At 38.8% G+C, this 27,791-nt stretch overlaps 2 protein-coding genes across 7 annotated transcripts in view; both read left to right on the forward strand.

The window, feature by feature from the left end:
- KLHL5 (kelch like family member 5) overlaps positions 1 to 8,295 on the forward strand; it is a 50,990-nt gene extending 42,695 nt beyond the window's left edge. For 4 of the 5 annotated variants that reach the window (XM_007426448.4, XM_025165568.2, XM_088131157.1 and 1 more), the window contains 3 exons: positions 1,919 to 2,131; positions 3,856 to 4,027; positions 5,719 to 8,292. In XM_007426448.4, coding sequence (XP_007426510.1) covers positions 1,919 to 2,131; positions 3,856 to 4,027; positions 5,719 to 5,775 — 442 coding nt within the window. In that variant the 3' untranslated portion in view covers positions 5,776 to 8,292. Of the gene's footprint in view, positions 1 to 1,918; positions 2,132 to 3,855; positions 4,028 to 5,718 lie in introns of all 5 variants that reach the window. The other variant, XM_007426450.3, reaches the window with a different exon arrangement.
- A 5,019-nt stretch (positions 8,296 to 13,314) lies between these two features.
- Positions 13,315 to 27,791, forward strand: part of WDR19 (WD repeat domain 19) — a 55,619-nt gene continuing 41,142 nt past the window's right edge. The window contains exons 1-9 of one of the 2 annotated variants that reach the window (XM_088131165.1): positions 13,315 to 13,382; positions 16,279 to 16,370; positions 16,579 to 16,644; positions 16,889 to 17,014; positions 19,101 to 19,216; positions 22,635 to 22,750; positions 24,588 to 24,668; positions 26,529 to 26,641; positions 27,087 to 27,260. In XM_088131165.1, the coding sequence (XP_087987291.1) occupies positions 13,377 to 13,382; positions 16,279 to 16,370; positions 16,579 to 16,644; positions 16,889 to 17,014; positions 19,101 to 19,216; positions 22,635 to 22,750; positions 24,588 to 24,668; positions 26,529 to 26,641; positions 27,087 to 27,260 (890 nt within the window). In that variant the 5' untranslated portion in view covers positions 13,315 to 13,376. Of the gene's footprint in view, positions 13,383 to 16,278; positions 16,371 to 16,578; positions 16,645 to 16,888; positions 17,015 to 19,100; positions 19,217 to 22,634; positions 22,751 to 24,587; positions 24,669 to 26,528; positions 26,642 to 27,086; positions 27,261 to 27,791 lie in introns of those variants that run through there. The other variant, XM_088131167.1, reaches the window with a different exon arrangement.

Here is a 27,791-nt window from a genome sequence, read left to right on the forward strand (position 1 = left end):
GTTTTTCAGAGTTTTCCAGCTGAGTAATTCCTGTCTCATGTGAATTAATCACCAGGCTTTTCAGCTCTGCTTTTTTTTTAGTCTAAAGTATTAGATTTCTGATTCAAATCCTCAATTTTTTAATTCAACGTATCCAGTAAGGTTTTTATATTCAACAGTTTAGTCATTCTAAAGTTTGGGTATGAAGAGAAAGAGCTTTTAAAGTCATAGACATACAGTTTGCTTTTGTTTTGTTTTTTGGGATCCCATCTGGACACAGCTAAGTCTCTTGGCTGTGATGCCAAATCAGGAGGTTGTTTCCCTCAAGCAAGTGGGGAGATATGCATTCTCTCTCTTCTTGATTTTGGACCAATGATAAATCAAGTGAGAGATACGCTGGTCATTATTTTAGACAGGGAAGGTGTTTTGTTTATCAATTAAGTGATAAAGCAGTTAAAAGAATAAATAGGAAGATTGTTATTTAACTTGGAAGTGAGCCAAAATCATAAATTTAGCATGTTGGCATGTCAGCCAGCCTTAATGTGTTTCCTGCCCTAAATAAAAGCAAGTTTCCCTCAAGTTGAGCTTGACTTCTGATGACTACTTGGCTACAGCTGTTGGGGAAAGGGAGGAGATTGGCAACAGTATGAAAGTGGTCTGCCATTGTATTTTTCTGGCATTTTTTTCAGCTTCCCAGTCTACTTTTCAGCCCTGGGATTTCCAGTGGGTATCCCATTCAAGGATTAATCAGGTCTGACCCTGCTCTGAGATTAGCCAACATCAGCAAGATCCTGCCATCTTTCTGGTATACTAAAAGAACAGGGTTCAATTATGGATTGTGTGAATGTTTTTGTGGTTGAGTTTATACATTGCACTAGGTTATAGTTTGCTTAGCTAAGGTTTGTTGAGTAACCCACAATTGCCTGGTTTCCGAACATCACACTAATTTGTAAACTATGGTTTACAAATCAAAATGGCTGAATTCAAATAGTATATAAGGCCAAAACAATATACTAAGCCTCAGCACACTCTATAAATCCAGTCATAATTTTACTTACTCTGTATTATGTTACACATTAGGAAATTTGTCACACACATTTTATTCTTAAAATTAATTGCTCCTGGATTTTAAATGGCTTCAGGAGACAGGTGGGGTTTTAATTAAGGAGGTACAGAATTTGACATAGTGATGCAGAAGTGCATAAAAGGTGTAATAGTAAGTGACAAAATCTGAAGAACTGAAACATAAACACTGTCCTGCAATTATATGGGGGCTGAAAAATGTTTTAAAACAGAAGAGAACAACAATTTAAGTGGTTTTAAGGGAGGGGAAACAAAGCACGTGTATTTCACAGTATTAACAGCAGTGATGAGAAACCTTGCTTTGTTTTCTATAATTTATTTTTGCACCAAATGATTTTCCTTTGATTTTATTTATTTAGCGTTGCTTGCATCTTTGCACTGAAACAGAAAAGACATGTTCCTCCAATGAAGAAAGTAAAACGAAAGAGAGGGAAGAAAATACAACTGGCACCTAACATAAGCTCATAAATATGGCTAGGATTTAATTCTTGCCCTCCAAAGTAGTGCAATGACAAACGACAAGCAGTACCACCTTAAAAACTTATGAGGGTGAAAATGGGTAAAGCGAAAGAAGAATATAGTTAGGGTCTAATAAAGGCAGGACTGGAAAATAAGCAAGACCTCCCCTTTGAAAGGCAATCGGCATTCCTAAAGCATCAGATTCTTTTGCCTCTGAGAGAGAACTGGGTTTGTTTGTCTGTTTGTCTGTTTGTTTGTTTGTTTTTAGCTTTCACTTTACTTTTTTCCTGCAACGTTAAGACATAATTCAGTACCAGTGTGATCCTTTCCTCATTATTTTGTGCGTAGAAGCTGATAGCTAACGTCACATCCTTAACGCTTTTATGTACGTTTACAGGCTATATGCAATTGGTGGCCGAGATGGAAGTTCTTGTCTGAAGTCCGTAGAATGCTTTGATCCTCATACCAACAAGTGGACACTCTGTGCTCAAATGTCAAAACGAAGAGGGGGTGTGGGAGTAACCACCTGGAATGGGTTCCTGTATGCTATTGGGGGTCATGATGCACCAGCTTCCAATTTGACATCGAGGCTGTCTGACTGTGTAGAAAGGTACTGTCCCAATAAATTGGTGACTCCACTTAAGCAGAGGAAGCTTTCATAAGCTTGAGGACTTGGCTCAATCCTGTGTGAATGAACATAACAGCACTCCATTGATTTTAATGGGAAGTTTGGGTTTATATGTAAATATTTCCCAGTGAAATCAATGGGATTTCAAGAGCTTAGCTTTCATTGGATCATCAATTCACACCCCCCCCCAAAAATGGTTTCAAGGGAGTACTATACAAACCCATACAACTGAACTAACTGAATGGCAGCAAGAATGTGTGTAAAATTGATTGTGCTCTGCCCCCATTATGTCATAGACAGAGTCAAGGGATGTAGAGAGTAAAGGAGAGGACGGTGCCAGAAATATTTGAGGGACCACCTTACTCCCATTATTTCTTCCTGTCCCATGAGGTTGGGCAGGAAGGGCATGCTCCAGGTCCCATCTATTAAGGATTGTCATCTAGTGGACCTAGGAAGCATGCCTTTTTCGTAGCTGTGCCTACTCTCTGGAACACCATCCCACCTGAGGTTCAGCTGGCCCCAACTCTGCTCACTTCTGGAAAGCCCTGAAGACCTGGCGGTTTTCTTGAGCGTGGAGGCCAGGAGAGTAATTGAGGCCACGCTATTAGTGAATTTTTATTAGGGAGCCATTTTATGTTAGTTGAGTGAAATATGCACACACGCATGCACACACACACACACACATATATACAAATATATATGTATATATACACACATACATACATTCATTCATTCATTCATACATACACATACACATGCATACCTATGGTGGTGCCTAAATGTTTGTGAACCCTTTTGAATTTTCAATATTTCTGCATAAATATGACCTAAAACATGATCTTTTCTCCATTTCTTTATTGAGGAAAATGATCCAGAAGTACATATTTGTGTGTGGCAGATTCTGTTATTATAGCCTATTTCAATATAACGTAGTTCTAGAATTCCTGTGTTGATTTTCTGGTCTGATCTACCTAATGGGGCTGAGAAATGAGCAGTTGTGAATAGGATTAAAGAACTGTTTAGTAGCCATTTCAGGCTGATGTAGGCATGCCCCCTTCTATCTGCCCCCTTCTCCTTTTGTCTCCCTAGAAAGCTGAATACAGCGACGTGGGCCAATAGTTTATCAGATCTGTGCAGGAGTGTTAAACTGCTCAGCCGACCATATTACAAGTACCTTAGCTCTCTGGCCCTTACTGATTCAGGCCAAAGCTAAAATAGCAAAACAGTAGAAATTGGGTGGGTTGATCTTATCTGTTGCCTCCTGAACTAAGGATGAAGAGGTGGATAACACTTTTATGTTACAGTGGGGGGGAACTCTTTGCTTAAAGCTTTTATTCCCGATTATGCCAAAAACCAGGGAACTCTGATTTAGTTAGCAGGATCTCAAGATAGTTTAAAATCCTAGTTAACAAACTGATATTAAATCACAATTCCCTTTTAAATTATGGGGACATGTAATTTAACGTAACCAAGATCAGCATGCTGATGAAAGGAGAAGGTGGGGAATGAGCTCATAGATTCTGTGCTTTAGCAAGCAGAAATGATTAACATTCAAACGGGCTTCATTTACAAAGAGCAATGACAAACTGCAATAAAATTAATACTAGCAATGCCAGCTTACCCACTATGCAATAACAAACCTAATTGTATAATATTTTACTGGCAGTTCTTGAGCTAAATAGAACGAACACTTTTTTTTTAATCAGATATGATCCCAAAACAGATATGTGGACTGCTGTTGCATCAATGAGCATCAGTAGAGATGCTGTGGGAGTCTGCCTTCTTGGAGATAAACTGTATGCTGTTGGAGGATACGATGGACAAGCCTACCTTAACACAGTCGAATCCTATGATCCTCAGACAAATGAGTGGACACAGGTAATGTTAAGATCAAAAGAGTTGGCTAACATGTCTGAGACTGCTGTCGGGAATTATTGGTATTCAGCAGGTAAATCTGTGATCTAAATGAGTAAAAGGCAGTATTGTATATTGTCTGCTTTCTGGGAGTAATCTCAGTCTTTTTTTCAATCCTGTAATTGCAGATAGCAACTGATTTGGCAAATCTATGTGACTACAGGTAGTCCTCACTTAATGACGGTAATTGGGACTGGAATTTCTATCACTAAGCCAATGTGGTTGAAAAGTGCAACATCATGTGGAGTGCTGCTTAGTGACAGCAGTTCCAGCAGCCCCCCGTTACCGTTGTTAAGTAAGGACTTCATGTGATTGCAACTTCTGACTTCCTTCCATTGACTTTGCTTATGGGAAGCTGGCAGGGAAGATCACAAATCACAATCACGTGACCACAGGACACTGCAACGGTTGGAAATCCAGGCCGGTTGCCAAGCACTCAGATCATGATCATGTGACCACGGGGACTCTGCAACAGCTGGAACTTAGAGGACAGGTCATAAGTAATGCTCATTCAGCACCATTGCAAGTTTGAATGGTCACTGAATGAGTGGTCATTAAATGAAGACCACCTGTAATGATAGCAAGCAAAATTTAAGTTTTGCTCTACACTGAGATTGCATTTACTTTCTGTAATTTGGCAGTTTCTCTCTCCCTAATGCAATCTTTGATTGTCTTCTGTGTACTTCTCTGTGTACTTCTCTGAAAGAAAGGTAGAAGAAAAGGAAAAGAACTAATAGTTAGATGATCCATTGATATCACCAAGAAAGTAACCAAATTCTGTTCTATTTGCAGTTGCTGTCAGGAAAAACTGAGTTTGAACTTGACCTTTTTTTCTTTTCATTTAAGTATCTTCTTTTTAATTATTATTTTTTCTTCTTTTTAAATTTTGTATTATTCTGTTATTGTACCTGACTTCTTTTTTTTTTTTTTTATCTTTGACCATAAATATTTTCTTTGAGTGGTAGAATCAGGCTTCTTGAAAACTGCCTTGTTTTTCAAATATATGAGAAAGGACATGGTATTAATAGGAGGCAGAAAAACCTTCTTCATATATTCAGAGCTTCACCTAGCCCAGGACCCTGAGAACTTCTTCCTAGTTATGATATAAGAACCACCATATCTACTCAACTGTAATTTAAATTTGAAATATTTCCTTTTATTATTCTGGCTGTGTAAATTCTGGACTACACACTCAGAAATCTAATAAAATTGATCAAGGATTCCAGTGTAGCCTAGCAGGAAAGAGTTTGTAAGTGAAAAAAACCATAGCAAAATAATTAATGTTATCAACAACAACAAAAAAGACTTCTGTAGAGTTGCTGGGAGTCAGGTGGCATATAAATTTAATATATTATTACTATTGATGGTCACACAGTCAGCCAGCTGTTTAGACTGGATTTGGCATTTTTATCCACCTATCAAGGAGTATTATTATTATTATTATTATTATTATTATTATTATTATTATCCACATTTACAATTTCTGGAATTGAGATTTGATGCCAGATTCTAAGGTTGAACCTAGGTGAGCTCTGATTCTAATTGGACTCTAATTTGAGCAAAGAATATCTTGCTTCTCATCTTTTCCAAAATATTTGTGAATCTATAATATTGATCAATTTGTCACTGACCTTTTTCTTCTTTTGCTATTTCAGGTTGCACCATTGTGCCTCGGAAGAGCTGGGGCTTGTGTTGTGACTGTAAAACTCTAGTTGTGAAATAATTGTCTCTTCTGTAGACTCTTTGGGGATTTCACATCAAGTTATTAAAATATAATCAAATAAGGTACTATGTATCTTCACAAGGCAAAGAGACTGGTCTTAAATCTATTTGTCTGAAAGTTTTTTTTAAGGACCAATGTTATGCACTTTTGAAAACGAGTAATGCAGTTTATGTACACATATATGTATTTGTAATGGAATACACTACAGATAGGTGGCATGTTTGAAATACAGAAATCAGAAAAATACGGCACTAATTTTGATTGTTGTCCTAGAGGCACCAGAAGGAACTTCTGTTGTTGTTCTTGTTGTTTGGCCTCTATCCACAGATTTGCAATTTTATGTGCTTTTGGCAAGATGCAAGAGGTAGTCTTGCTTTGTTCCAAATGTTTTTTGATGGTTTGAATTTTTTTTTTACATGGTACAACAAACCAAATGCAAAGGAAGTATCAAGTGTACTTCTTGTCTGGGAAATGCTGTACATTTGATGCCTACACTTTTTCAGATAGCTTTTGCATTCTTTTCTGTTTAACTGAAGCCTTATTTTAATTATTGTCTTATGCTTGGAAATATGTTACAGAGTCTATTTTTCAAGAACTTTGCGTCACTGAGTACCCCTTATCTTGTTACAAAATTTTATGTAGCCTAGAAATAATCCTGCATATCTTTCTGAATTTGGATTGTATTGTCACTTTATGGATCACTCCCTCAAAGAAGTTATGGTAAAAGAGAATTTGGGGAGGTTGATTAAAAGTGACTCTTGTGTATTATTCTGAAGCATTCCACGATTTAAAACTGTGGCTAACTTCAGTTGACTCTGAATGAGGGGTTTCCACAGATCTTATATAGGCATTGATATAGTGTTATTCTAACAAAAGAAAATGGGTGTGACCCTACATACATTTGAGATGTTCAATTACTTTCCAAAACAAAGACTGGTAGATTTTCCCTAGGATCAAATTTCTGCAGCTAAATTATTTCATATTGTAATGGGTTCTTTTTTTTTTTTTGAATTTCCTAATGTTGATATTTTACACTACTATGAAATATTTGGATGTTCCAACTTGCTGTCAGGTTTTTATATTTTCTTTTGTGCCTTGCTTCACAACTATAGTATGTAATCTGAAGTTGTAGACTCAAGCAGATTTTCTGAAAGTAAATGGAAGATGTCTAACAATAAGCCTTTGCACATCCAATTCTGAACTTTAAAGTTTGCCATTTTTATTAGTTTAAAAGAAGAACTCCAGCATATGTCTTGTTTATAATTATTTCTGTTTACATATGATTTTATGATTCTTTGTTGAAACTACAATGCAAAAAAAAGAGTTATTTTCTAGTTTTTAAAAAAAGAAATAAGTTGTACTGTACTGAAACTTCTGTTTTCCCACCTTTTTTTTATCACAATTTGCTAAATAATAAATAATATTCTATATGCATAGAAACATTTCTGGAAAGCTCCAAAGCCTAGTAAAAGATTAGCTAAAGTGTCTGAAAGAGATCTCCCAAATCTGGTATCATTTACTTTGAGTTTTTCTGGAATGCTTACCATTTTATTATCATTTGATTTGATAATAAAAACATTTAAATGTTTTTATATTTTACTACTTTGTTTAGTTATCACTAACAAGTAATACAGAAAGTAAGAAACATAAAATTGTCGAAGGCTTTCACGGCCGGCATACGATGGCTGGTGTGGGTCTTCCGGGCTGTGTGGCCGTGGTCTTGAAGTCTTGTTTCCTAACGTTTCGCCAGCACCTGTGACCGGCATCTTCAGAGTGCAGGAGCACAGACAGGAGCAGTTCTCTCTGTGCCCAGGGTGATGTGACCCTTTTGTGGGTATTTATAGAGATCTGGGGGGGTGGGGGGGGTGGGGTTACTGAGTGGCTGCTTGCTTTGGTGTCAGCATCTGTGTGTATCTTCCTGGGGATTAGGCAGGGTTTTTTCTTCTACTGAATTGTTAACGAGGGGCTGCTGGGGGTGATTAGCAAGTTCATTGTGTGAACTGTTCACATGTCCTGGTGGTTGAGCTGAGTTCGTTGACCTTTTGCAGGCTGTATTTTTCAGGATTGGTAGCCAGGTTTTGTTGATTTTTAGACTCTCCTCTTTTTTATTGAAACTGTGCTGGTGTTTGTGAATCTCAATGGCTTCCCGGTATAGCCTGGTATAGTGGCTGTTGGTGTTGTCCAGTATCTCTGTGTTTTCAAATAGGATTTTGTGTCCAGTGTGCTTGAGAGCATGTTCAGCTACTGCAGATTTTTCTGGTTGCTGTAGTCTGCAGTGTCTTTCGTGTTCTTTTATCCTGGTATGGATGCTGCGTTTTGTGGTCCCGATGTATACTTGCCCGCAACTGCATGGTATGTGGTATACTCCTGCGGCGGTGAGGGGATCCCTTTTCTCTTTTGCTGATTTTAGCACTTCTTGTACTAAAAGGGATCCTCACCACCGCAGGAGTGAGGGGATCCAACAAAACCTGGCTACCAATCCTGAAAAATACAGCCTGCGAAAGGTCAACGAACTCAGCTCAACCCAGGAAGATACAGTGGGGCAAAAAAGTATTTAGTCAGCCACCAATTGTGCAAGTTCTCCCACTTAAAAAGATGAGAGAGGCCTGTAATTTTCATCATAGGTATACCTCAACTATGAGAGACAAAATGGGGAAAAAAATCCAGAAAATCACATTGTCTGATTTTTAAAGAATTTATTTGCAAATCAGGTGGAAAATAAGTATTTGGTCAATATCAAAAGTTCATCTCAATACTTTGTTATATATCCTTTGTTGGCAATGACAGAGGTCAAACGTTACTTTGGTCCCAGCTCTCTGCAGGTCATTCACTAGGTCCCCCCGTGTGGTTCTGGGATTTTTGCTCACCGTTCTTGTGATCATTTTGACCCCACGGGGTGAGATCTTGCGTGGAGCCCCAGATCAAGGGAGATTATCAGTGGTCTTGTATGTCCAAAGTAACAACGGCTACCATCAGTAACACACCACGCCGCCAGGGACTCAAATCCTGCAGTGCCAGACGTGTCCCCCTGCTTAAGCCAGTATATGTCTGGGCCCATCTGAAGTTTGCTAGAGAGCATTTGGATGATCCAGAAGAGGATTGGGAGAATGTCATATGGTCAGATGAAACCAAAGTAGAACGTTTTGGTCTAAACTCAACTTGTCATGTTTGGAGGAGAGAGAATGCTGAGTTGCATCCAAAGAACACCATACCTATTGTGAAGCATGGGGGTGGAAACATCATGCTTTGGGCTGTTTTTCTGCAAAGGGACCAGGACGACTGATCCGTGTAAAGGAAAGAATGAATGGGGCCATGTATCGTGAGATTTTGAGTGAACACCTCCTTCCATCAGCAAGGGCATTGAAGATGAAACGTGGCTGGGTCTTTCAGCATGACAATGATCCCAAACACACTGCCCGGGCAATGAAGGAGTGGCTTCGTAAGAAGCATTTCAAGGTCCTGGAGTGGCCTAGCCAGTCTCCAGATCTCAACCCCATGGAAAACCTTGGGAGGGAGTTGAAAGTCCGTGTTGCCCAGCGACAGCCCCAAAACATCACTGCTTTAGAGGAGATCTGCATGGAGGAATGGGCCAAAATACCAGCAACAGTGTGTGAAAACCTTGTGAAGACTTACAGAAAACGTTTGACCTCTGTCATTGGCAACAAAGGATATATAACAAAGTATTGAGATGAACTTTTGATATTGACCAAATACTTATTTTCCACCTGATTTGCAAATAAATTCTTTAAAAATCAGACAATGTGATTTTCTGGATTTTTTCCCCCATTTTGTCTCTCATAGTTGAGGTATACCTATGATGAAAATTACAGGCCTCTCTCATCTTTTTAAGTGGGAGAACTTGCACAATTGGTGGCTGACTAAATACTTTTTTGCCCCACTGTACACACAGATGCTGACACCAAAACAAGCAGCCACTCAGTAACCCTGTATCCCACCGGACTCAGATTTCTATCCTGGGCTCAGTGCTCTTCAACATTTTTGTAAATTACTTAGACATGGGATAAAAGGGATGCATATCAGATTTGCAAATGATACAAAGCTAGAGGAGGGATTGCTAACACTCAGAAGACAGGCTCAAATTTCAGAAATATCTTGATAGATTTAACATTGGGCCATATCCAATCAAATACAGTTCAGTGATGAGAATTCTGCACTCAGGTAGAAAAAACCTGATGCACAGGTGCAAGATAGGGATACCTGACTTGGCAGTAATACTTATGAGAAGGATCTGGTAGATTACAGATTAAGCACACACCAACAGTGAAATGGTATCCTGGCCTACATTAATAAGAATATAACGTTAAGTGATAGTTCCATTCTGTGCTATACTGGCCAGACCACACCTGGAATACTGTGTCCATTACAAGAAGAACACTGAGGGATTGGAAAGAGTACAGAGAAGAATGACAAAGATGATGAGAGGTCTGGAAGCTAAATTCTATGAAGGAACTGAGTATATTTAGCCTAAAGAAGAAAAGGCTAAGGGGAGAAATGATAGCAGACTTGAAGATTGTCACAGGGAGAAGGTGTGGATTTATTCTCCAAAGTTCCCAAAAGTAGGACAAGAATCAATCAGTGGAAGCTTTACATAGGGAGATCCAAACAGAAAATAAGAATTTCCTGACTATGAGATTTATTAAGTGGTGGAATAGCCTGCCTTCTGTAGTCATGGATACTCCATCAGTGGAGGTTTTCAAGCAAACATTGGACAGCCATTTATTTATTTATCATGTTTATATAGCCACCCATCTCACATAAAGTGACTCTTTGTTAGAGATGGTCTGAGGTTTCATACCTTGAACAGGGAGCAGATGAGAAACTGGTCAATGCCCTTTCTAACCCTATCATTCTATGATTCTATGACGCACACACACCAAGACTCATAAAAAATTCTTCTGCCTGATTTCTATTCCATCTCTGTATCATTTGGAGCAATAGGGAAAAGTGAGCAGGCATGCCTATTTCATTAGGCTCAAATGCATATGCTAAATCTGGATCAATATTATTGTATTAATTATTTGTGCTTCATAAGAGTATGTTGTTTTAATTTCTCATGAATATGCATGTTCTGTCCAAATGAAACCTGGGTTTCCCTCTTCAGAAATTCAGTAATGACAAATAAGGTTCTCTCATACAATGTCCACTGCCATTTTCAATATACAAAGGCAGTCAGGGTACCAAGTCTTTGTATGAACCATGTACAGCCAATCTAGAATACTCTGGGAAAAAGGGGTTATGTGCTGAAGTGGAAAACATTCCCTGAAAATACTGCTGTGCATAATACAGAATAAATATCAGAAAATATCACTTAATGATCTGCAGCAGGATGCAGAAAACTATCCTATGTATGTCTAAAGTAAGTTTCAATTAGCTCACCAATGACAGCCTTGCTGTCCTTTGTAGCTGTCACACAGGACAAATGCATCTTGTATCCCAAATTCTCCTATCATTAATTTAGATGGAATGTGTCAGTCCTCATTATTTCTGGTATGTAATCTGAATTCCGACATAACTACACTCAACTTTTCATCTCTGATTGCCCTACTGTGCATCAGGAGCTAGAGCAAGTCATGATGACAAGATTATTTGAAATATTTGAAGCAACAAACTTTCGTGTCACCTTGAAAATGAGAAGGCTTTGTTCATATTATTACAAACGTTTGGTAAATGTCCTTTTCCCTGTGGTTTGAGCCCCACTACATGTGAACTTAAAGCAAGAATTTCCTTAATTGCATTATGCTCATGTGTCCATAACTGAACATCCTGTCATAACAGACACTGTGATCCCAGCCTGGTGCTTAATGTATTAGGAAGTGGCTTTAACTGTAGGGAGCTGTGATTGAATGGTTCCTTTCTGCAGAGAGGCATGTTCACCAGTGGATTAAATGAACTGAATACAGTGTGAGTGGGTTGTGTGTGTGCGTGTGTCTGAGTCAGTGTTTGTTTCTGGCAACTACATGGCCAGTTCCATACAGTTTTCTTGGCAATGTTTTTGGAAGTAGTTGGCAGTCAGGAAAAGTGCCACAGATTAGCATTTGGTAAAGTAGGAATGAAAAGATCAGAAAAGATACTCACATGCGGTGACAGATCTATATCTACAAAAAATCATGGAGGCAGCTGTTTTCCTTCTGATGCTATCAGCGCAAAAGTTGGGCTTTGAAGAAGCAGGATAGAAAGAGTACTGGTGCTTTTGAACTTTGGTATTGGAGAAGACTCTTGAGAATACCATGGCTAGCCAAGAAGATAAAGATATCACCTAAAAAATCATCCCCGAGTTCTCACTCAAGTACAAAGGCGAAGACCTGGCTCTCAAGAAATCTACAGTGCTGGGCAGGGTGGAAGGAAAGAGGAGGAGACCTTCAGCAGCAAGATGGACGGGCATGGGTCACTGGGGGGCGACTCGGAGGACTATGTTATGGGAAGACTGTCACGGAGAACGTCCAGAGTCAACACGGACTTGATGACCCGTAATCGATTTTGTTTGTTTGTTTGTTTGTTTGTTTGTTTTTTGAGAAACGACATTAAAGCATTCCCGGGGATGAAAGTGATTCCTAGAAATCCGCACATCATTTCTGAATTATCATGACCTCTGCAGTAGCCTCCGCTGGGCCCGCCCCAGCCTCCAAACTGAAGAGCCCATCCCAGAATAGTCGCGCTCTCCCGCTCCAGACGTAAAACAGCCGCCGGGCTGAGCATCGCCGGTCAACAGAAAAACCGGGCGGGAAAGAGTGAGGAGAGCCGGGCATTTCTTCCGGACCGGGTGTCCTGCATCTTTGTGGCCGGAAAAAAAGGGGGGGGGAGAGATTTGACCCTGAACCTGCCCCCCCGATGAACCTTAATAAGACGCCCCCCGTCGGTCCCTGTTTCGGAATAACAGCGGCGACTTGGAACAGCCTCCATCCCGGCACGATGCCTTCGACACCGTCCAACAACAACATCTGCCCGTCCCGGGTCCTCGGGGAGGACTCCATGGGCGGATAAGAGTGCCAGATCCACCGGCTGCGCGACCGACCGCGCCGCCCCCCGAGCTCCGACGGCAACGGCGGCGGCAGCCCCGCCCTCCCGATGCGCCCTTAGAGCCAGGAGAGTAGAGACGCGCCTCGACTCTCTCGCGCAAGTGGCGTTTGCCAAATGGATGCGGTGATCCCGAAGAGCCAGGCCCCAGCCGGTGACAGACATGAATTGAGATGATTCAGTAATTCATGGATACTCACCAGGACGCGAAAGGCAAAGACCAAGGGCCTGTCCTAACCTGGGTCTTTTTGTGTGATAAGTAGGTTGAACTTTGCGCAAACTCGTTGAATTCCCCTCTCCTGAGGCCGGGCTGCACTTCTGCAGGCCGCCCTTCTCCTGTAAGTCATCAGTGTGTTATTCGCTCGCCCGTAACCCCTCCACGCAACTGTCGTGTCTTCTATTTAACCCTCTTTCTATCTCTAGGGCCGCGATCTCCTGGGTGACGCGGACGCTCTTGGCGGAGAATTCCACGCCGGGCGGTTGAGTGCGCATGCGCACCCATTTCGGTCCTCCCCCCTCCCTTTTTAAACGCAGCCCCGTCACGGAGGCAGAAAGATGCAGGTAAACTCCGAGGCGGCGGCGTCGGGGAGCCGAGAGGGAGGTTTCCTCGCCCCGTCGAGGCCGCGGGAGCCGAACCGCCTCCCCCGGCCTCGAAGGGCCGTTGTGGGGTGAGGAAAGCGTCCCGGGACGGCCGGGGTCTCTTCCCTCGCGGGGCCGGCAGCCTCCGCCCGGTTTCTGTTGGTAGTAACGGGCGCGGTTTCTCCCCCTTCCCTCTCGGGGCCCTGTCCCCTGCGCGGTGTTTCAGAACAGGCAGCCATTCAACAGGTGGCGTCCTCCCCCGCCCGGAGCGCGCGCGCGCGTGCGTGCGTGTGTGGGGAGGCGGGCGAGAGGGCCGTTGACCCCCGCCTGCCTCCGGCCGCGCCCCGAAAGAAAAAGTGTGCGAGGGCGCGTTTTGCGGGAGGAAGCGGGATTCAGCCGCGGCATTCACACGACACGTGAAGATCGCGTGGACCCAGACCGCGTAGGGGCCAGCGCGTGGGGTCATCGCAGGCGAAACCGCAACAGGGTGAACGAAGCGTGTTCTGCGCGGCGTCCCTAATTTAATCTTTGGTTTACAGCAGGTTCCTCAACCTTGGCGACTTGGAGATGGGCGGACTTCAACTCCCAGGATTCCCCAGCCAGCAAGGCTGGCTGGGGAATCCTGGGAGTTGAAGTCCGCCCATCTCCAAGTCGCCAAGGTTGAGGAACCCCGGTTTACAGTACTTCTCAAGATGCTTCCCTCGTTGTGTTTTGCAAGCCGCCAAAATGAATCTGGGTAACCTTTTCTCTCCCTTCTTTCTGCCTCCCTGGACAAGACAGTTTGGATAAGCGGCGTCCGAGACGAAGCTTTTTCCACTGCACAGAGTTGTAATTATAGGAGAAGATATTTCTGATCGGATTTCTTCTAGTTAATAGGATGCATATGATGGCTGTCAGAAGGGGGGGGGGGAAACAGAACTGAGCACTGTTTTTGAGGATGGCATCTTGGTCACTTGGGAAAAGCGAATGTGCGCGGACCCTCTTTGCTATGAGCAGAGAGCAGTTTGAATATAATGGCCTGTTGCGATCATGAACAGACTTCTGCCCCCCTAAATTTATGCCACATTAAAGAAATCGATCTGTTTGATTTCATACTGTGCTTCATTTCTTGAAGACCTTCCTTTAATATATATTATATATATATATGTTTTTAATGTTCGGTGTGAGTCGCCCAGAGTTCCCCCATTGGGGGGAGATGGGCGGGTGAGCAATTTAATAATAATAATAATATAATAATAATAATACATGGCATTTAATGCATGAATGTTGTTTGGCAACGGCCAGTGCAGCACACTCATTAAGATGTTGAATTTGAACCCAGGAGATCGAGGTTCAGCTTCCCTTGACAGCAGAGCTCACTCTGAGTCGGTCATTCTATCATAGAAGGTTGGTGGGATTAAAATTAGGGGAGATTCCTATTATGTTGTCTTATGCTCTTAGAGAAAGGCAATACATAGATAGATAGATAGCCCTTTGTACATAATGTGCCACTGGAAGAGGCCTCTGTTTTTTGTTTTTTGTTTTTTTATCTTTGAAGTTCTTCCTTTCAGATTTTAGTTCCTGGTGTTTTTTAGCTTAATTTCATGTTATGGGTGGCAGAGGGTGTTATTGTTTTCTACTGTGTATCTTTCCAATTAGAAAAAGCCTAGACTGAACTCCAGGCCAGTGGAGAGATAAGTGTACAGTTAAAGAAAGAGTATTCACCCACATTTCTTGGCATCTTATAACTAAACAAACACTCCATGACAATGTCACTAAGTTTCTGTTTTTAAAAACAGATTTCAAAGGGAGGAAAATGGGAAGTTACTTGCATAATGAGGTGAGAACTGATAGGGAAAGAAAGGAGAAATCTTCAGGCATTATTTGTACCAGCCGGGGTGCTTTAATCCATTTTTTCTTCTCATGTTCCAAAGTTCATCCAAAACTCTGAAAATGGATGTCAGAGTTGAATCTTCATAGAAATTAAAACTCTGCAAGACTGGCTGTTTGCTGCCACTGCTAATAATTGTTTTTTAGGAATATGCATTAGAAAAGAGTTATACAACACACACAAAAATATGAAGTGTTACTGAATTTTAGCCATCATTGTCCTCTACCATTGGCCATACTGGCTATGGATGGATAGAAGTTCAGCAACATCTAAAGGTTCAGACTGTACCCATTCTTGCTTCAGCGTCTGTAAATGTACAACAAACTTAATAGGATTTATTGCAGATATAAGGGCACCATTTATTTATTTATTTATCAATCAGTCATATTTATATAGCCACCCATCTCACACAAGGTGACTCTGGGCGGTGTACAACAATTTACAACCTTTGTTGGGATACCACAAATTCTTTGTGCCACAGGTCACTTAGAGTGCTGTTATTAGCAGCAGAATTCTATTTTTCCTTTGAAATATTTGTATCCTGTTTATTATTGTCCAGTGAGGACAATACTTGTTATTAGAACAGGTGTGTTCTCGATTATACTAATTCTAAGAATGCAAAACATTTTCAAAATGTCTTTTAAAAAATGTGGAAACATATTCATCAGAAGGTATCTGCTTCTACTGCAGAAACTGGGGGCCATCAGCTTACTGAAACTAATTTGTTCTTCTCTTTGTTGTTCTCCCATGTTGGGAATACATTTTCTTCTGCATTTGTATTCAAAACTGCAGTTTGTTTATTCGCTGTTTTGAACATCCAAACTGAAGCTGTTTGGAACATGGATGGGCTTATATCTCCCAGCAAATAATATGTGGTTATGTTTCTTTATCCTGCCAGCAAGATAGCGTGCAGTGAGCTGGCATTTATATAGATGAACTAAGTTCTATAGATTGAAATAAGGCATTAAAATACACTACAAATTTATAATTGTCACTCTCTTTCCATAGCGCATATTTACCCTTTCAGAAAAGGATGCACCTAGTGCCCCTGTGCAATTTGCTTGGCAAAAAACATTAGGAAACTTCATTGCTGTTACAGGGTAAGATAAACATAAAAATTATTTAAGGATCCTAGATGTGTTGATTCTGCTTTGCAGAAATGTAATGTGTGGAATGAAAATTGGTTGTATCTCCTTGTTTATATTCTTCCAAAGAGATGCAAAAATTCACTGTCATTCACTGTTTTCAGATGCATGTGAAAAATGTCATTATTATAATTCTTATAATTTCTTCTTTATTTGTTTAAAGATACAGCCACACTGTAAAAATCTTTGATCGCCATGGTCAAAAGAAAAATGAAATTATCTTACCAGGGTAAGTCTTAAATCTGATTTGATGACCTTAGAAGTTCTCTAAATTTAAAATCTCACTTGTGGATAATCTAAAATGGATAGGAAAAACTTTGAAAATAAGGTATCTACCCAATTAGACTTTCTCCATCTAGGGTGTCAGTATCTTCAAATGTGGTTTGGGAGCAGGTTATAAAATATGACTAGGATATGCAATAAAGCAGTGATGTTTTATTAAAGAGCATTTAGACACTTTTATGCTTCTTTAGGAATTGCATCGCTATGGATTGGGATCAAGATGGAGATACTCTAGCAATTATTGCTGATAAATCCAGTGCTATTTATCTGTGGGATGCCAACACAAACAAAACCAGCTTGATGGATACTAGCATGAGGTAATTGTAGGGGGAAACCCATATTAATCTACCAAGAGTTTGGTAGCATTCTTTCAGACTAACAAATACTATTAAAAGGCATAAACTTTTGTGAGTTTCAGCTCAGTTCATCAAATGCATGTATGCCTTTAAATAATTTTTTTTAGTCTGAAAAGGTGCTACCAGATTCCTTCTGTTTTTTAGCACAAGGTATGAACTCGTGCTAAATATAAAATGGAATCTGGAGCACCTTTTCAGTATCAAATAAAAATACATATCCAGTTTATATCTTAAAATTAATACAGGGAGCTGATCTCTACTTAGATGAAGGAGATCATAAATGATGTGTTGTTTGCCAAAGAGGATTTAATTTATCATGAATTAGTGTTGACAGCTCTAACACATGCCAATTTGGATAACAAGGGCATGTATTTATTTCTTCTATCATCTGAATAAATCTCTTTAAAATACAGACCATTGAGCAAATATGTCTTGCTGGATCTTCAAGCTTTCTTCCAAACTACTCTTCTGTTGCCTTCTTGAGGGATCTGAAAGTAAGAAAAAATTACTGCAATGAATCTGAGGGTTCCTAAATAGTTTATGAGTGTTCATTACTAATATTGGAAAGAAGTGCAGCATATAATTGTTAGTTCTTCAATAGTTAATGTTGTAAATCTTCTACTCATTAGGTATTGCTTATCCTGACCTGTATCCGTTTAATTTAATCATTGTTTGAAGGATGTTTCCTTGGTGTTTATCAATATTTCTGTAGTAACTGGAATTTGTGTAATTTTTTTTAGAGAATCTTTAGTATTTTACACATATTACTATAATAATACAATTTCTTTTAAGATAGGCCAGTATTATGCAATTAAGAGTTTAGATTGCATTAATTAAACCATTCCCTCAATCTGGTGCCTTTCATTAGCATTGTAACCTCATTCTTACCATTGAATATGTTGGCTGGTGGAATGGAAAATTGTAGTCTAATGTAACTGGAGTTTATCATGTTGAGGCAGGAAGTGGACATATATATCTAGGACTAGTTGGGGTATTATTAAAATAGTAGTTGGGGTATTATTGTGCCCATAGACATATCTACTGGCTCCTGTTAGGCTTCCTACCCCGCCTGGCTTAATTTATTTGAATTATATACCCAAATAAATACACAGAATGTTAGTGCATTTCAGAACAAAACACAAGACTCGAAAATCATTGTTGCTGATAAGAATGCCTTCAGGTTGCCTAGAAGCTGTATAGGCATTCTTAGAAAACAAAAATGGCAGCTGATAGCAGTCTAATGCTTTGTGTAGAAACAAACCTACCAAGCTAGAAGAAAGAAAGGGATAAACTGGAGTAGCAGAGGAGGAACTGGGAGTCTAGATGAGTAGGAGGAGACCACCTTTCTTTGCCTTGTATTTTGTGATACGTGCATGTTTTGACTCATCCCTTCACGGTTGTCCAGATCAGGAAACAGATTCCACAAGAAGATTAGAACTCTACTTTCTTGTGACAGGCTAGAGTAACAGAATCTTGCAAGTCTGCCCGCGTTTTCCCTTCCTTTCCTCTTGTACCTCAGGGAGTCGGGATCCAGTCTCTTTCTAATACTTTTCCTTCACCCTGGTCTCAGCACGTGCTTCTGCACCTTTTGTTGTCTTAAGGGTTTCTGGATAGTTTCTCCAAAGTCATCTCCTTGAATTATTATCTGTTTCCCCATCTTATTTCATTTCCTTGCTTCTCTCAGAAAAACTGTTAATTTTAGGCAGGGATAATATCTATATTTTTAAAGAATTTATCAAATGTAATTGTTAATTTTTAATTTGGTCATTTCAACATATGGGGTTTGATATGAGAGTTCTTTATTGTACTACTTTCTTTTCTGTTAATTTTATGAATCGCTCACACCCAAAAAGTGCTGATAAATATCATAGACATATTTTATGCTCCATTTTCTATTACTTTAATTATAATTGAATCATGCTAGTTATCTGAGTTGATCTTGATACATGGGCTTTTTCATTTTACTGTTTATTCCTCAAAAATAAAGTTGTAATCAACTAAATATTCTTTAATTGGGCAGAGCTTATTTTTATTTTTTATATTTCAGGGAACCAATGTCTTTCTTACGTTGGTCAAAAGCTGAAGCCTTACTAGCTGCTGGAACAGCTAAAGGAAATGTACTAATATATAATCGCCAAACTTCTCGCAAGATTCCTATCCTTGGTCAGTAGCTTGAAAACAGTAGAGAGGTTTTTTTTTTTTTAATGTTTAAGAGTTGTATTTAAAACTGGAACAGGTTTAAGTCATTAAAAAAACCAAATATGGGGAAGGGGGATGTCGTTTGCATCCAATATGTAGAAATCTCTAGAGCTCAGCTGCAGTCAATAGGCACACAAAGTTGTGCTTTAATAGAGTTCAGTCATCCAGTTCAGAAACAGAAGCAGAAACAATTTATTCCCAAGATATTTCAGCTTTTCTTCCTCGGAGGAAAGTTTCTTATAGAATGTTCAGGCAGACATATAAATGCTCTTTTCCTTCCAGCGTTCAGTCACTGGCATGTCTCAGTTGAATAAATAAAGCTGGGGACGTTTCCTTTGTGAAAGCCAAGACAAATGAGTTGGGAAGACTTTTGTCATCTTAGAACAAATTGGCAGATGCTGGGATCTTCAAAGCAGTATTTAGATAGTTATCTTTTTCAGGTTGTGCCTTTGGCCTGATGTTTTTTCATTCATTTCGGAGTCTGTTTTTCATTCCTTTGATTCAGTTTTGATAAGCATTAGTTAATTCCTGTTGAAAGCTATTCCAAGATTTTGGATTAAAAGAACAAATTTCTTGATAACCTTAGGCTAGTCCAGATCTTTGTTCTTGAAACAAATTTGGCATTTATCACAGTTTTTCTCTTTTTCAAGCCAGGAACATATGCAGTCCACGTTTTGGAGAGAGGGCACTTTTTTCCAGCATTTTCCTTGAGAACAGAATTTTAAGTGTGGAAAGAAAAGCAGAATTTTATTCACAAAGTTAATCACCAGTTAATTAATTATATTTTTAATCCACCCATGCAGAGTTCTTTGGCTGTTTAATATGTGTCAGTTTAATTAGGATTAATTAATCTGTCAGTTTAATTAGGGTTAATATCTGTCAGTTTAGCAATATGCAATAGGGAAATTCATAAGTGACATTTATTTTTATAAAAAGTTACTGTGATAGTTGCCAAAATGATTGTACTTTTTTTTAATAACTAGCAGTTTCTTGGACAATGTGATAATTATAAAATTGAATGTGCTTATTCAAATGATATTTTTAACACCTGAGCATTGTTTAATATCTTCAGAAAGCAAAACTTTTCACAGTGGACAGATGCCATTTATGTTCAAAAGCAGTACTGATTAGCATGGACCAATTTTGGCACTACTCTATGCCTTTATTAACAAAACAGCCTGTCTACCAATGATTGGGGCACAGCATTTGTCTTCCCTACTTACAGTAAAGGTGACAGCGTGCCCCCCCAAATTATAGTCCTATAAGTCTCCTAAACAATATCAATAAATTATATATGAAACACCTATTTTGGAAGCTATTGAACTGGATGTATTAAGGGGAAGAACAGGCTGGATTTTGCATGGGAGAGACAGACAGACAGAAACTTTATTTCAGTCACTGACCAATAAAAATACATTCGGTAAAACAAACAAAGCAAAGTTAACTCCTAAAATCAATTACTATTGGCAATGATTTGCGGGCAAAGCTTACACATTATGTAGCAGATTTTTGCTAATTTTAGAGAGATTTATCCTGACTGTCTAACAAGTAATGCAAATAAAAATGATCGGAGTGCCCCAGAAATTTAGATAAAAAAGGGGTAATGAACGGCGGCGAATGTCCCTGTAGAAGTGACAATACAAAAGAACGTGGGCTGTGGTTTCTATAGCCCCCATGTCACAGGGGCTGCGTGGGATAAGATCATATACTGCAGCATTTGGTTGAAAAGTATGCCATTAAATCCAGAACAGCCCCCCAAGCAGGCGTTACTAATTTCAAGTCTGTATTTGTCTCTGTTTTTAGAGTATGATTATGGGATAAACTTAAAAATTCCTCTACTGACAAGCACTTGTTACTACTTACTTGTAATTTACATGGAAATACAACCTAGAGGGCTAGAGGTAGTGCTAATGATGACATTTCTAGCCCTGTTCTAAGCCCCCCCAAAAGTCAAGCAGGGCTCCCCCACTTTTCAACATTTATGTGTTTGCTTGCAGTTTTATGTGAAATCTTTGGTGAAGTATCTCAAGGAAATGGATATGCTCCCAGACTAACTAGGGAGTGACTGCTTATTTTCCTTTATGCCAGTGTTGTCCAAACTTGGCCACTTTAAGATGAGTGGACTTCAACTCCTAGAATTCCCCAGCCAGCCATGCTGGCTGGGAAATTCTGGGAGTTGAAGTCCACTCATCCTAAAGTGGCCAAGTTTGGACAATGCTGCTTTATGCAGATAATGCCATGATGCTCTCACAGCCCCAGTTGGTCTCAGGAGAGCCTTGAAAGTGGATGGGCAATGCAGCCCTAATACCCACTTTGTAATTAATTATAATACTGAGGATATGGTCTCTGCTAAAAGATCAAGGGTGTACAACTAGACACTTGATGCTAACGCTGTGGAAGAAATCAAGCACTTTATATACATAGATTTTTTTTTTTAATTCAAAAAAAGGTGCTGACTGACCAGGCAATTTTTAGAGAGTCAGCTATTCTGTCATTTGTTTCTCACCAGGGCTTTTGATATCTACCCTTTAAGAGAGGGCTGGAGAGTTACCTGTACAGTGCATCACAGACATGAAAATGCATATTGATAAAGACTATCTAACGTGGACATAAGAGAGCCAGTTTGGTGTGGTGGTTAGGGCACCAAGCTAGAAACCAGGAGACTGTGAGTTCTAGTCGTGCCTTAGGCACACAGCCAGCTGGGTGTCCTTGGGCCAGTCCCTCTCTCTCAGCCCTAAGAAGCAGGCAGTGGCAAACCACTGAAATCTTGCCAAGAAAGCTGCAAGAATTTGTCCAGGCAGTTGCCAGAAGTCAACGCTGACTCAAGGGCGCACACACACCAAAAAAAAAAAAAATGGACAGAAAACCCCTTATGTGACCCCCAACCTGTGATTTAAATCGCAGAGCAATATTTAAGGCCTGAAATAAGGTGGTATCATCTGCTCTGCTTAAGGGGGAACTCAGTAATATACCATATAATGAATGTGTTTGGTGTTTGTCTTCATGGACTGGGAACAAAACTATTGGACATATCCTTTTATATTGCTCCTTTTATAGGGATCTCAATAAAGAATTTATACTCCCATATTTTCCTGGGCACTGTTTGAAATGCTTGTTATATTTTTCTCCTTTTATGAACAAACTGTTCTCGCCTTTAAAAATGGCCACATTTTGTGCTTGTGTTTGTAGAATCTGTTGGGATAGTCTCACTGATTCTGAGTTTCTGTTTTAAATGAGGTATTGTATTTTATTAGTCTTCTGATGCATTTCAAATGTATCTCCTCATGGTAAAGGTGTTTGAAAGCTGGTCTTGGACCATAATAAAGAGTTGTTAAAAAGCAAACATTGGTGATTTTTCTGCATGTCTGTCTTCTTTTACCAGGAAAGCACACCAAACGGATCACTTGTGGTTGTTGGAGCAATGGGAAATTTATAGCATTAGGCGGTGAAGACAAATTAATAACAATTAGCAACCATGAAGGCGACACTATCAGAGTGGTAATAAACTTACATTTTTGTTATGTACAAGACATGAAAAAGTACAGGAAACAGTGCCTTTGTACTTTTCCTCCATTTATTCAGTATATGTTCTTAGTATGAATCCCAAAACAGTTATAGATTTAAAATAATATAATATTTAATATATGTAATCTTATATATAATCTTACTCAGTTTAGGGTTTGCTTTTGAATTACAGATGATAAATTCAGAACATGCACACAATTGACCGTTGTGTGTAAAATGCCCTGAACTGGATTCACATTGAGTTTTATGCAGTTGAATTGGTAAAACAGGCACCCCTAATCCCCCCAAAAAGAGAAGGTTCAAGGTTCCTGCTGAATGGGGTGGACTAGAGCATGTGTGTCTTGCTGAGGCACTTTCTCTGGCAAAAAAAGAGAAGCCCATGAGTCACGTGGATTCCCAGTGACAACATACACACATCTGTGTAGGTTCCTAGTAACAATATGAACAATATGGTTTGCAACTGCCTTCTTCTTGGATTTGTTTTTTTAACTCTAGCTACAGCCCTGAGATTTTTTTTTTTTTTTTTTGCTGATCTTCCATCCTTTGGGGTGGCTATAATAAATCTAATTCCTCCTCCTCCTCCTCCATGAAGCAGGCATGTCCAATCCTGCTTGTTTTCTTTTTTTAAGATTAGCTAAAATCAGCTAGATATTACCACATGTTACAGACCTTCTATGAGTGATCCTTAAGGTAATGTTTTGAGGTAGAAACTTGAGGAACTGCCACGGGAAGAGGAGTTTTTGAAATCTGCTTCCATCAGCCCAGTTCTTCCAAAATCTAGATCCAACCCCACATTTAATGTACAAGAACAGTGCTTACCTTTATTAGAACTCTGTTTATTGGAGAAACTTCTGCTAGTAGAAGTTTCAAGTTCCTTACACTAATTATATCAGCCTTGAAATCTCATTAGTGATTGCTGACCCCAGAGGGGTTTTTTAAAAGATCACTACAGATAATGACTGGATTCATATGTAGAATTAAGTTGTGCCTCCTTTGGCTTTGATTTAGTGTGATCTGTAAACCTGGTACCTTCATTATTACTTGGCAGCTTTCTCTGTTTATTGGGAGTGAGAGCAATGAAAGTACATGCATCCATACATTATGTTAATAGCTAAATATCTATACATAAAATTAATATTGTATTGTTATTGCATAAATATTTGCCTTAAATTTTGATATAAATTCTTAATTGTCCAGTCTTAATTCTTGATATACCATAGAGTTCTGAAATAAATTACTACTACTACTATTTACTGTTGAAGCCACCCAATTCCAAGAAGACTCAACTGTTTATGTTCAGGGCTTTCTAATATAGGTGTCCTTTCTTTCCTGATGGTGACTTCTGATTAAAGCAAGCAAAGAGCTTTATAAAATAAACTGAGAAATGCAAAGGCTGCATTTGAGACATTGCATTATCAGCAAGTTAGTCACTGACTAGACTCACATATATTAAGGTAGCTTAACTATAATTATTAAATAAATCTTGATTGAATGAGTTTTCATAAACACACAAAACCAAGCCAAATTTTATTTATTTATTTATTAAATTTATCCCCGCCCATCTCCCCCTAATGGGGGACTCTGGGCAGCTTACAACTGATTAAAGCAATAAATAAAAATACAGTTACATAAAACCTAAAATTATGTCTTAGAGCAATCCAGAAATCCAGTTAATGCCTAAAACTGGTTTTGGAATGCTTATTGATAGTTCCTTGATAACCCTGTTAATGCTCTATTTCTGTCATTTTTCTATTAGTATAGCTCTTTACAAAGAGATACTATAAATTAAACTGGAATCTTATTCTTGCAGACAGCAGTGAGAGGAGAACCCAGTGATATGGAGTTTATAGTGATGAAGACTGATGACAGAACAGGAGGAAATGAGACCACAGTAAGTCATTAATGACAGTGCTAGAACTATATTACACCTATAGACTTCATCTCCTGAAATCAAAGATCATTGAAAAAGAAAAAAGTTAACACTGAAAAATCCAGTTGAAATTATGTTCTGCACAACAAAACCAACATTTGTTACCATGATTCTTAATATGGTAGCTTGCTTTTGGGGAATTTAACCTGCAAACCTTTGCTTGTGAAGTATATACTCTGCCACTAAGCTATAGCTTTTCTCAGTTGTATGATTGAGAGTTTTTTAAAAAATGCAGTCAGCCTCTTCTTCCATTTGACTTTTGGCCCCAGTGTCATGTTCATATTTCCACTTTAAGTAATTTCATAAGTGGTAAGGCAGTATCTTTGCTACTACAGATTTTGGACTGGCAAAAAATTAACACTAGCACATTTGTCAGTCTCTCAAGCTTGGTTTTGTTGTTATTCAGTTTGGTTTCAACATTTGTTAGTAAACTGTAATGATTTCTTTTTAAAAATACTTCCTTTATATTCATTTTCCACTCTTTCTATTGAGAGAGTCTATATTCTAATATTCTTTTATACAGGACTTGTAATTTCTCATCCTGCTGTCATTTTACTTTCATTTCTTTTTTCCTTTTCTTCCATGTCCATTTTCTCTAAAATCCACTCTTGACACCACCAAAAAATATTCTCTTCCACTTTCAGAACCTCTCACCAAGCTTGTATCCTTCACTTGTTCTCTCTACTATTCAACCTAAGCAATCAGATCAATCATGCTTTTAGCTGTAAATTCATTCCTTTGCTATACATATATATGAATAGACTGACGCTTAAACCAGATATTGAAAAAAAACAACCTTTTTTTAAAGCAGATATTCAATAAACAGTCACCATCCTCATTCATTCTTGAATCCCTGAAGCTCCAGTCACTCTTTCTGTACTCTCCTATCTTGTTCCCACCCATCCATTCACCCAGCAAAATAATTTGTTCCCCTAGTTTGCATTCATTCAGAATGTTGCACAATTTTCCCCAAACCTGTCTCTCTTTTAAAACAGTATCCCAGATACAGAGGTGGGGAGGTGTTTGTGCTTAAGTGGTTTTCATAACTAACTAGCTTGCATTTTATGGAAACATGGCGCTAGACTATTCTGCTTCTTGTTCTACCAGCGTGATTTTATAAATCACTACATTAACCACTGTTGATATTAACCAAACTAAAGCCCATGTTAGATTCTGAGGAAAAGGGACTTTCTGTTTTACATTAGTCCAACTATAACATTAAACCATTGTTAAACTAGACAGAGAAGGAGAATGGGGAGGCAGGTACCATGGTTGAGTTTAATATATATCATTGTACCAGTATCAAGTTTTTACCTGGTGCGATTGGGACAGTTCTGTTTCAATCTTTATAGCACTTATTTGTGTTGGGTAATGAGATTAAGAGGGGACAAGGAATATAAATTATCAACCTTTATGTCTATTTAAAATATACAAAAGGAAAAACTTAAGCATGAAATATATCTACAACAATACAAAAGTGACAACAAAGAATATAAATAATACAATACAAATATACCAGACAGCAGGGAATAAGCAGTGAGCCTAAAAAGGTAAAATCAGGAAAGCAGCAGCAGAAGTAAGAGGAAGGATGCTTCTCTTATACAGAGTTTGCCACCTGATTCTAATAGTTCACAGCCAAAAAACAATCTCTATAGTTAATACTGTTAAAGGTGTAGATCTTGCAAATGTCCAACAATTTGGGGTGCTTTCTATAAGGTACATGTTACAGAAAGAGAAGAAGTAACTGTGGCTCTTCATCTTTGTTAGAATTTATACTGCAAGTAATGTTGGCCTCATTCAGTATCTTTCTCTTTTTGTCAGGTATGCATTGTAGTTGCACAAAAAACATTATATTTTTATAACTTCAAAGATCCAGATAACCCAATTGAACTAGCATTTCAACAACGTTATGGCAACATTGTGTCTTACAAATTGTAAGTAACCACTAAAAAGTCTTTATCAGTGTTTCTCTGGAGTGACTGTTTTGGTCAGTTGCAACAAAAATGAGAGTACTGCCTGGCGGCTTAAAAAAAGAACACAGCAGAAGGTTCTGTGAACTGAAACCCACTTTGTCAGCCCATGGAAGTTTATTTCATAATTTTAAAGTGAGTTTTGGGTTTTGGTTGTTTTATTTAGTTGGATTTTGTGATTTTTTAAATAAAAGTGGTTTGAATATTTTACAAGCTAAAACGTAGTATCCTTGAAAAGAGATTTGCAATCCTGGTAATGAATTAGGTTAATTTTTAGATAATCCTTCTAAGTTTCTATGGTCACTTTCAATTCTTCAGCCATTTCACAATTTAAGATTGTCTCCACATTATTTCTCTCAATAGCTATAATGCCTGATTGGTTTTTGGGTTATATTTATTATCTTTGCAGGTATGGCGAAAATTATATCATGATTGGTTTTTCACTTGGCTATTTTGTGGTGATTTCAACACATGTTCAAGAGATTGGCCATGAGATCTTCCAAGCTTCTGATCATAAAGATTACCTGACCAGCATTGCAATATCTGAATCATTAAACAAAGCTGCATCATGTGGAGATAACTGGTGAGGCATAATATTTTCATGTAAGACCATTTAAATTACCATTGTCACAGAATCTTTTAAGTCTATGAAAAGGCTTGCCCTGGATTTGTGTGCCCTACAACATACGTAAGAACTGTATGTATGCAGAGTACTGGTTGTGTTTATTTCAGTACAGAGGGAGCAAGCAAACACACACACACACACAGACCAGATGAATGGAGATGGAGAAGACTTAGGTGCATGTTTGTTTGTTTATCTATTTATTTATATCAATATTTAAACTGCCAGGTAACTAAAGCCCTCTGGGCAGTTTACAATAAAAAATACTAAAATATACAATTTTTAAAAATGTATATAATATAATTCAATAAAATGCATAATTAAAATAGCATAATTGGAGTTTTACCCTCACTTCCCTCCTTTCTCAACATCTACATGAAACCACTGGATGAGGTCATCTGCCAGTTTGGGGTTCATGATCATCTGTATGCTGATGATTCCCAATTGTACCTTCCGACTCTGGGCCAGCCAAGTGAGGCTGTCAAGGTTCTG

Source organism: Python bivittatus, unplaced genomic scaffold, assembly GCF_059951505.1.
Source record: "Python bivittatus isolate LINGU-HERP-01145 unplaced genomic scaffold, Pbiv_v1 ctg000970_np1212, whole genome shotgun sequence".
NCBI lineage: Eukaryota > Metazoa > Chordata > Lepidosauria > Squamata > Pythonidae > Python > Python bivittatus.